At 36.1% G+C, this 10,116-nt stretch overlaps 2 protein-coding genes across 2 annotated transcripts in view; one reads left to right on the forward strand and one right to left on the reverse strand.

Annotated features, from left to right (window-relative positions):
* The window catches only part of MED12L (mediator complex subunit 12-like), a 353,697-nt gene that overhangs the window by 112,770 nt on the left and 230,811 nt on the right, over window positions 1–10,116 (forward strand). The window lies entirely within an intron of this gene.
* Window positions 202–5,583, reverse strand: GPR171 (G protein-coupled receptor 171). The gene is made up of 3 exons (XM_011958965.1): window positions 5,486–5,583; window positions 3,237–3,324; window positions 202–1,775 (listed from the first exon to the last, which is right to left on the reverse strand). The coding sequence occupies exon 3, from the start codon at window positions 1,741–1,743 to the stop codon at window positions 784–786; it is 960 nt and encodes a 319-aa protein (XP_011814355.1). The 5' UTR covers window positions 1,744–1,775; window positions 3,237–3,324; window positions 5,486–5,583; the 3' UTR covers window positions 202–783.

Consider the following 10,116-nt stretch of genomic DNA (forward strand, 5'->3'; position numbering starts at 1 on the left):
TCGATGTGATTTTCTAGTTCCAAAAACATTAGTTTCAGTAGTTAGTATAACTTAACTCCCTCTGAAATGTTCTAGGGTCTCTGTTTCGTATTATTCAAAATAGAAATGAGAAGTCACTGAATTTATTATTACTAACATCAGGATGCCTTTATTATAACCTATAGATAGAATATAATTACAAATAATACATTAAAGATTGTCTATATTTTTCAAGACTTTTGATAAATAAAAGTTTTTGATTGTGTTAGAAAAAAATTAGACATTAAAAATTGAAGGAGTAATGAACTGAAAGATTACCATCTTTTGAAGTGATGGATTAGAAATAAAATAGGCATAAGTAGTTTTATGTAAGCTGCATTTTTTAAAGTAATCTGAAAGGCTTTAAAATTATGTTGCTGGTGGGCTTTCTGGTAACTTACATGGAAATTATTTTTTATGTTTTTATCAAGAAGTCAGTTCCAGGCATTTAAATGAATAACTCATGAATACCTTTGGGTCTATGTCATGGACCTCTTTTGGATTTCAAGGATATTGCAGGATTTTACATTCATTCAATGAGACTCTTTAGTTTTTTGTACAAATATTTGGGTTAATGAGTAGCAACAAGCCTAACAATAAAGCTTGACTTGCATTTAGAAACAGGATTTCTAAGTAAACCTGTCCATATTTGCTAGCTAATTGTATTTTTTCTTACTGAGTTTTTTTTTTTCCCCCTCTTTCAAAGCTGTATTTAATTTTACGGTCCAGTAAGGCCAGAATTGGTAGCACAAAAAATGCTGTCTTTTATGCGTTATTTTCACGTCTTAATTTTTCTTTCTGAGCCTTGGTCTCTTTAGGTAAGGCAAAAGTCTCAGTGACCTTTGAGCGGAATGCTTTTGAGAGATGATAGTACAGGATAGGATCAAAGCACAGGTTCGACACAGCCAGGAGCAGTGTAGCCTCTTTGGCTTTGAAGAGTGAAATCCTGGTTGAGCAATCAGTTATGACTTCTGTCTGGCTGAGGGTGTATGGGATTCGGACAATGTGGTAAGGAACAAAGCATATGATGTAGCCTGTGGTCACTAAAAGTATGTTGATGAGAGCCTTTTTCACGTTTGGATAATTTTCATTATCTTTGTTTCTGTAGAGCTGTCGAATTACAAGGCAATTGGATATTAAAATGATGGCTGAGAAATTTAAAAATATTGCTACACATATGAAATTTGTCAGCAAATGCCAATTTCTTCCAAATTCCTTTTTAAACTCCATACAACCCACATTTGACTTTTCCTTGATGTCTTTGATGGGAATCATCATATTTGGCACCATTATAAGAAGGACCATCAGCCACACAACGGTTGATATCATTTTGGCAAACCCGGGTTCTTGTATTCGGTAGATCTTGCAGCTGTGTGTCAACTGAAGACAGCGATCAATGCTGACAAATGCTAAGAAGATAATTGATAAGTACATATTGATATAGATGAGGCAGGCTGTTACTTGGCAGTGGAATATCTTCAGTTTCCAAGGTGCCACACCCAAGTCAACAACAATTTTCACCGGTAAGGCCAGAGTAAGCAGGAAATCAGCTGTAAGCAAATTAATTAAGTAGATGCTCACACACCTGTGATTCGTATTCTTCTGTATAAAAGCCCAGGTTGCAAAACAACTTCCAATAATTCCAACAAGGAAAACTAAATAAAAAAAATACGTGAATGGCTCCAGATCTTTATAAACTGGGCAGAAGAACGAACTGTTTGTCATCTTGAGGGAAAGTAAGGATGACTTCTAAGACTCTGTAAAAGAAACAAGGAAAGGGAGGTTAGTAATTAAAATTAGCAGCTATTTTCTTTAAAAGACATTTGTCTTCATAATACCATTGTATTTCTAGTTTTTAGAATTTTATTGGTGAACTTGCCAGACCATGTGGCCTGGTGAGAACATACTAGATTGTGAAGATGCCTGGGTTTTCCATTGTCTGATTTTGTGACTTTCAGGAAATCCCATGCAGGTTTGCTTTTGGTAGGGATATTTTCAAATTCAGGTTTTTCCATTCTGGTAGTTCTTGTTACTAGTTGGGTTGGAAGTTAGTTTGCAGAGGAGATAAGTGAACCGAGATTCTGAGAAGTAGAGAGAGGAAACTAGGGTTGTGGTTGAGCCTGAAGAGGCTTTTTTTCTTGTTTTGTTTTTTGTTTTCCATAGATTCATGTAGCTCCTAAGGCTGGGAGAATACAAGCTGACCAGGGAAGTAAGGAGTTGATGGAAAATTGTCTCCAGCCTGGTCGTGAGACCCTGTCTCAAAAAAAAAAACAAAAAACAAAAACACACACACAAAAAACCACAATTACCAGAACATGGATGTAAGTTTGTAAGTTCATTCATTACAAAATCCTTGGAAAAAGATTTATTTGTATTAGTATCAAAACATCTGACTTCAACACTTGAGTCGTGGTTCCTTTTTTTTTTTTTCTTTCATTGTGGGTTTTGAAGCAGTTAAAACCCCAGAAGCATAAGACATACCCTTAGAACTACTGTGATTGCCACTGATAATGACAGTGAAGTCTTGTCATGTCCCTCCCAAATCTGGAACATTGAGTGCGTTTAGTTAAACTGATAGGGCTCCCTTTCACCTGGTCTATTCGAACTCACATGCTTAGAGTTAAGGGTACATTAGTAACCTTTCTGGTGCTGCCTATTGGTGTGGGTCCCCCTTTTGCATATTGAACAATGTTCTTTTGTTTTAAAGACCTCAAGATTATTTTTGTATTTTAGCAAGAAAAAATTTTATGCTATAATACATCCTTTTTAAAAGTAGCAAATAGTAAGTTATAGTGACCAACATAGAAGGCCAGATCAGCTACTCTGTAAGCGCCCTTTAATAAGAGAATAAAACTTCTGACGTCTTTCTAAATTTTAATTTCCCCAATTAGTTAATGATCCTTTGTGTGCATTTGTAATGAAACAATGTATGCAAACAGATGAATAAGGCAGATGTGCACAAAGCTTTCTGAATTCAGGTGCTGCTTAAAGGCTACATGCCCTTTCTCTTTCCCTACCTGAGTTAGCATGTTAGAGTCCGTGAATAATGTAATTCTTTACCAAACTCGATGAAAATAATAAAGCAGTTGGTTTGTGTCTGGCATTATGCCAAATACTTTACATGTACTTATTTAACTTCTTATCATTTCCATAAGCTAGGTGTTGTTATTGTCCCTGCTTTATAGATGAGGAAACTGAGGCATAATGGTGTTACTTACCCAAGGTTATATAGCTGGTAAGATAAAAGCCAGGATTCCAACTCAGTCAGTCTGATCTCAGAATCACATTCAAAACCACTCCAAAACACTGCCTCAATAACAATAGTAAGATGATGATAGAAATGATGATGATGATGTTTATATCTGCCAGGCTTTACTAAGGGCTTACTGTGTGGGCAGGAGCTATGTTCTAAACAATTTTTATGTAATAAAGCTGGAATAAAGTATTCATTTTTAACTTTTTACCAAAATACTAAGAAAATAAGTTTAGGCTTTTCATGTATTTTGATGTTTTATGCATACAGCCACGCACATGCACACCATACACACTCATATTCACAAACACACACTCACGCACACGCACATTTAAAAACAAAACCTAGGCCCTATCCAATAAGTTTAAACCAACTTTGCTCTCAAAGCTTCCATAACCTAGTTTTTCTCTCTACCATCTCTACTATCTCTTAATCCCAGATTAAGATAGGGATTGGTGGGGTCTCTACTGTTCTGTGTACAGTTCCTTCCTGCCTTTATACTTTTGCATGTGATAGAAATTTTGGAGTCATAGGATTTTAAGGATGGATGGAAACTTTATTGATAGCCTGTAGTTTAATCCCCAAGTCAATTGAGGAGACTGAGGGCTGGTACTGGTGTGTTCCTCAAACTTTCACAGCATGTTCAGGCAGGACTAGGATCTGCTCTTACTGGTCGTTGTCTAAGCTCTCTGCTCTCTGTCTTTATCCTTCCTATTCCTGAATCCTACTTATTACAGAGCCTTCAGGAAGCTTCTCACATCTGAAAGCTACTCCAGGCTTTACTGATGTCCTTGGCGAGCATGAATTTTGATAGTTACCATTTATTTGTACCTTGGAATTTTGAACATACTTTTCTTCTTTATGTGAAAAATTAGTATTCGTGTGCATTGATACTGTGTCACATCTTTGCTTATTGTTACTTTCTAAGGCCCTAGGATTTTGGCTTATGCACTTTTATTTCAAATATTACATAATAATAGTAACATAATGTGTTTCTTTAAGTGCTCCATTGCTTACACAACTATAAAATAAGATTATTGTATCAATGAGACTTATATGGTAAAGAGAAGAATTAGAGTAATTTCTTTTTGTTAATTTTCTCTGTAACTAGAACTGACTATACGTATTCACCATACATGAATAATTTATTTGAAATGAATAGCTAATCATTCAATGATTCTCAAGAATCATGGAGCAAATCATGGAGCATCTCACATTTCTCACATTTGTGTTTATGAACTTTTTTCTAAATTGCAGTGAAAAACAAATCTGTTTATTTAAAATTTTTGCTTATGTAAATTAGAGGTTAAACTATTGTATAATAACATCCTGTGTTCTGTGTCACAAGTTTGAGAATTAAGTGCTTATTAAATATTTTACCAGACAGTTACTTACCAGTGAAAATGTGAGATACTCAGAGGTAGTCCAGCAACAACAATACAAGATTTTAACAGTCTCTGTAGTTTGGATAGAGTGCCCATTGCTTAGAAAATAAATAAACTGGCTGAGCACAGTGGCTCATGCCTGTAATCCCAGCACTTTGGGGGGCCGAGGTGGGTGGATCACTTGAGGTCAGGAATTCGAGATCAGCCTGGTCAACATGGTGAAACCCTGTCTCTACTAAATATACAAAAATTAGCCATTGCGGTGGCGGGCACCTGTAATCCCAGCTACTCAGGAGGCTGAGGCGGGAGAATCGCTTGAACCCAGTATGTGGAGGTTGCAGTGAGCCGAGATCACACCACTGCTCTCCAGCCTGGGTGAAAATGCGAGACTCCTCAAAAACCAAACAAAAGAAAAACAAAATAAAAGTTTATTAGATTTTCTATGGGAGTCGCAGTGGAATTTTCTTGAAATCACGTATTGTAATGTTTGTAGAGGAAAGTCATCTTAAAGCCTGCTGTTCCCGTTGTGAAGATCTACAACATGGCCTCTATCCACCCAGTTATAACATTGAGTTACTGAATAGTTATGCTCGCTCGGGTATTCAGTCTGGGGTCAGTTATCCTGTCTTTTGGAGACAGATGAATGGGTTCATCAGATACAAGAAAATTATAGTGTCATTCACAGCTAGGACCTATTTAGAGGTCCTAGAAATTGATGCTTTCTTATACAGCCTGGCTTTTTCTACTTATAAGCCTTAAATACTGAAAATCACAATTTTGTTTTCCATGGAAAAGCATTTGAGTATATTAAGTGTTTAAAAAGACATACCTGGGGCTATCTTCTGTGAGCCTCAGCAGGCCTTGCTGCAAGTCTTCAGAGAAGCAGGAGCTGTTTGGTTAGCCGCAGCAGTAGCAGCCCCATTGCAGGCTGCTGGCTTTACTAAAAATTTCCTTTCCTTTTTGTGTGGTTTTAAAATGTTGCATATTGACGTAGATGAAACTGTGGTTTGCAAGTAGTTTAACTTCATGAAGGTCTCCTAAAGAAATTTTTTAAATATATACAATTTCATGTATGCTTTCTTAAGCAATTTACTTGTCATATTTTTTAGAGAAAAGATCTTCATTTGTCTGTTTTAGTACCTAACCTTTTTTTAAAGTATCCAAGATATGTTCTGTGTCATATAATTTCAAAGAATATCACTCTTTATGCCTTGATGGGGATTAATAATTAAAGATATAAGGTGTTTAAGCAGTGATTTCTTCAGTGTACATAGTAACACAGCATTTCAAAGTTAAAATTTAAAAAATACTTGCACTGTTTAATACCTGCTGAGACACCTATTATTAAAAAAAAGCAAACAAAAATGTATTTTACATAGAGTCTGCTAATATATATGTTTTATTTATGTTATTTTGTGTTCATTATAGAAAAATCTGGGAATAGAAATAAAAAAGGAACATTATGCAGAGATAATTACTGTTAATATTTTTGATATGTAAGTTTTAAATTTTTTCTATGATTATGTATTTCCACTTAAATGTTATTCCTATTTTGTAGTTTATAATTTTTCATTGAAGAATATATTATATATATTTTCAATTTATGAGATTAGGCTTGTAATTAGTATTTTTCTATTTGACTCAAACAGCTTAATGGATTGAAATAGTATTTAGTAATCAATAGATTGTGTGTAAAGAAAGCCTACAGTGTGTATTTAAGTTGTTTGATTAAATGTTCATTGTGTCTGTGGCTGAACAAATGTTTATTGAATGTTTGAAAGAAGCCTAGCACAGTGGGGAACCTAACAAACATATTTTCAAGAGTTACATTTTCTGGTTCGAAGTTGATGTGTAAATGCAAAGCCATTGCCTGGTTAGTTAGGGTCTGGTTTCTTCTAATGCTTCATTGGCTTGGTAGGTGCTTTGGTTTCTTTTAATAATACTTGATCAGTTTTCTAGATAAGAAAAAAGAAGATACCTTTCCAGGATCTAAAGTTAATCCCTTGGTATTAGTTTTTAAAAAGAAAAATCTCTCAAAAGATGAAATGAGAAGTATCTAACTAGGGAGAATTTAGGGAAAGTCTAAGGAGACTTTTGAAAAAAATGTAAAGATGCTTATGATGATATTGGTCACGTTTCAGGTATTCTGACATCCCCCCAAATTCATATAATTATTATTTTTGCCAGTGAGGACCATAAGTTATAAAGTAGGAGGGAAAAAGCAAATGTTTCTCAAACATTTTATGTTAAGAACCACTGTGAACTTCATCATCATAGTGCTAGGAAAGGGTCTTTCTTTTAAGATGTGTATGCTTCAGCGTTGTACGGGACTCACTGAGGAACACACTTGTAGAAAAGATATATTTGCAGACAGGTGAGTGAGAAGTGATCAGGGTTTACATTCACTGGAGGGTAGAGGGGGTGAAAGGGAGAGAATTTAGAGATGGGTGCAGTTGACTGCAAACAGTGGCGAATGATTTTACCATGGCATGGAGAAAAACTGGGATGAAAGATTTTTGACAGAGTTTCTGTTCTGCTTTTTTTTAGGTAGGTCTCTTTATATGTTTACTTCCCTGGTTCACTTTAAAGTTATAGACAAAATTGAAAAGTACAAACAATTATACTTAAAAATCTACTCAGGCCACAGTTTCTGTGTCTGGATTGCCAAATGTGAAAGCACTACAGTGCCCTTGTTCTCAGAGTTCTATTTAATTTTTAGAATAGTGAGAATTAATCTTTTAATAGAGAGATGAATCATATTCCTCCTTTTGAGAATGAGCTTGGCAACCTGGCTTTATGTGAAAGTTTATTCACAGTGGAAATACGTGTATTTTTCATTTTTTTATACGAGTTTCATTTGATTTTCTAGAAGCCACTTTTTCTATCTGTTTCACTGAGGACAAGTGTTTGTGACTGTATTTAGTGTTCCAGGAAGTTGCATGTCATCACTAACACGCACCCAAGCGGGAAGAAGTGAGGCGAAGTTATTTTTCCCTTACCTTGGTCATGGCAGTACTTTTTGTTTAAGAAATAATCGATTCATTACTTATGAATATTTCATGGATATTTTGTGTGTGTAAAATAAAAATTAAAGCTAAGTTGTCCTCCCAGTTATGAATTAAGAAAGAAAATATTTTCTTTCTTATAGTCAACTCTAAATAGTCAACTCACCTATCCATACAAAACGTTCTTTTGATTTTATTGAACACAAATACCAAACAACAGTATTTCAGTAGAAATATTTGCTTTGAATATTTAGCGTTTTTTAAATGTGCTTTTTCAGCGTAGCATGGAAGCCATTTGGAACTAATGAGGAAGGGGAAAGCGAATGTTGGGGTCGATGGTCACTGCCACAGCCAGGCACAGGTCTGAGGACTTGTTTTTGTTAAAACAAACAAGCCATGAGATGCAGGAGATTCTGCCTCTTACAGGTGGGGAAACTGTGGTGCAGAGAAATTAAGGCCCGCTCAAACCTGCACAGTTAGACCCTGGCATCCCAGCTCTTAATTATGCTTCTTACAATGAAAGTGTTAGGGACAGTGATTACAATGGAGGCCATCAGGTCAGTCCAGGCCCCTTTCCCATTTAGTATTTGTAACCATTTGAATTTGCATGCCATTGGGTGGTAGAACACCCAGTGTATCGTAGTTCTAACCTTCCTGATGGAGTTTTCAGCCTCCGGAATGTGAATTTAGGATGCTCTTACATCAAAATAGTTTATATCTGGAAGATTTTTATGATCAGCCACTTCTGCCACAGCCTGTGCAGCTTCAAATTCAGCCCTGTCTCTGGAGCCGGTGTGCTTCAGGGTTGTGTTTGGAAAGAAAATAGTTTTTTTTTTTTTTTTTTTTGCACGTAATTCTCTTTCCACCTGGATTAGCCCAAAGATTTTTTTCTGTGCTCCGAGATTGGTAGCTTTAAATCTGAGAGTGACTGTTCTGAATAGGCATTGTAGTTTTAAAGTGAAATGTAGACATACGGTTTCCATGTTACTGTTTCTGTATTACTTAAATTCTGCCTTGTTTTTTTCTCTTTAGTGAAATGGAGAATACATGTTTGGAAATGATTTGAAGGCAAAGGTTGTTTTTGCACATTCTTGGAATGTGAACTCAGTTAAAAGAATGGCTGGGTACGTTACCCTGTCATTTCCCCTTGACAGTCCTTTTGGTTGTCTGCCTTTCTATTGATGTTATTGCATCAACATTTCATTTTACCTTTTGGTTGTAAGGTGTGACTGCCATTTGGTCCATGGTTATAAAATAATTTATGGAGGGGAAATTCATAATAAGGAACGTTTAAAGATTATCTTGTTTCTTTTTGGTCGCTGAAATTCATGCTTTTTTCCCCCACTTGATTGTTTATGATCCATTTCTTATGAACTTATGACTAACATATTTTCAAAGCACAGAACACATTTTAAAAACTTGTTAGTTACTTTCCAGGAGAATGTTCTTTGGAGAATATCTCCCTTTTCCTAGCCATGTAATTTTTTTTTTTTTAAGACAGGATCATCTTATGTTGACCAGGCTGCAGTGCAGTGGTTATTCAGAGGTCTAATCATAGCCTGCTACAGTCCCAAACTCCTCGGCTCAAGCAATCCTCTTGCATCAGCCTCTTGAGTAACTAGGACTACAGGTGCACCCCACTGCACCCAGCCGTGTGAATATTTCTTGATCAAGTATTTATGAAGAATTATAAGAGCAAATATTTATTGATTGCAGGCTGCCTCCTGAGCTCTTATCCTGGAAAATATTTTATGCTTTGTAAAGGAGTGATAAGGAATCTTATCACCTGCTATGTGCCGTTAGAACCTGTGGGAATCCGGGAAGTGTAATACTCCAGACTGTGGTAGGGTGAATGGGAGCTTCTTCAGAATGAGCTACAAGTGGCATGCTTGAGGGATGACACAGATAATTGGAGTATGAGAAATTTTTTGGGGGGACTCTCTGGCAATTTGGGGGCTTAGATGTCTCTGTGAGGAAAAGATTGAGACCAAATCTTGGATGCTCCCTGGGATTTTAATAAAGTAAGCATTGGAGAGCTCATGGCTGTACAAGGGAAGGAGCTGTCAGTTCAGCTGTGTTAGGTAAATCTGCCAGCATTGGAGTTTGCTTGGTTAGGAGAGAAAGTGGAAGATGAGAAACCAGTTAAGGAATGATTGCAGTCATTTTAAGTGAGAAGCAATAAGGATCTGAAATTACATGGGAAGGGAGGAATAGCTGAGAACCACTGCAGTAAAATCACTGCAGCGGAGGGTAGAGAGGGAGAAGAGGAGACTGAAGTTTTAGTCCTGGGAAAGGAAGTCTGAGGAGAGAGGCAGATTGATCAGGTAGAAAGGTGAATTTGGTTTATTGGCTTACAGAGTTTCTATTTGATATAACTTAGATAGATTTTTATTTTATTCTTTTTCATTTAGGTTTTAAATGTTTCTCAGAGCTTTATCTGTCATTAACCAAAACT

The sequence above is a fragment of the Colobus angolensis genome, unplaced genomic scaffold (genome assembly GCF_000951035.1).
Source record: "Colobus angolensis palliatus isolate OR3802 unplaced genomic scaffold, Cang.pa_1.0 Scaffold48, whole genome shotgun sequence".
Classification (NCBI taxonomy): Eukaryota; Metazoa; Chordata; class Mammalia; order Primates; family Cercopithecidae; genus Colobus; species Colobus angolensis.

Excerpts from the sequence above, each read along its gene's own strand:
- GPR171 (XM_011958965.1), bottom strand. The coding sequence starts at position 1,743 with ATGACAAACAGTTCGTTCTTCTGCCCAGTTTATAAAGATCTGGAGCCA.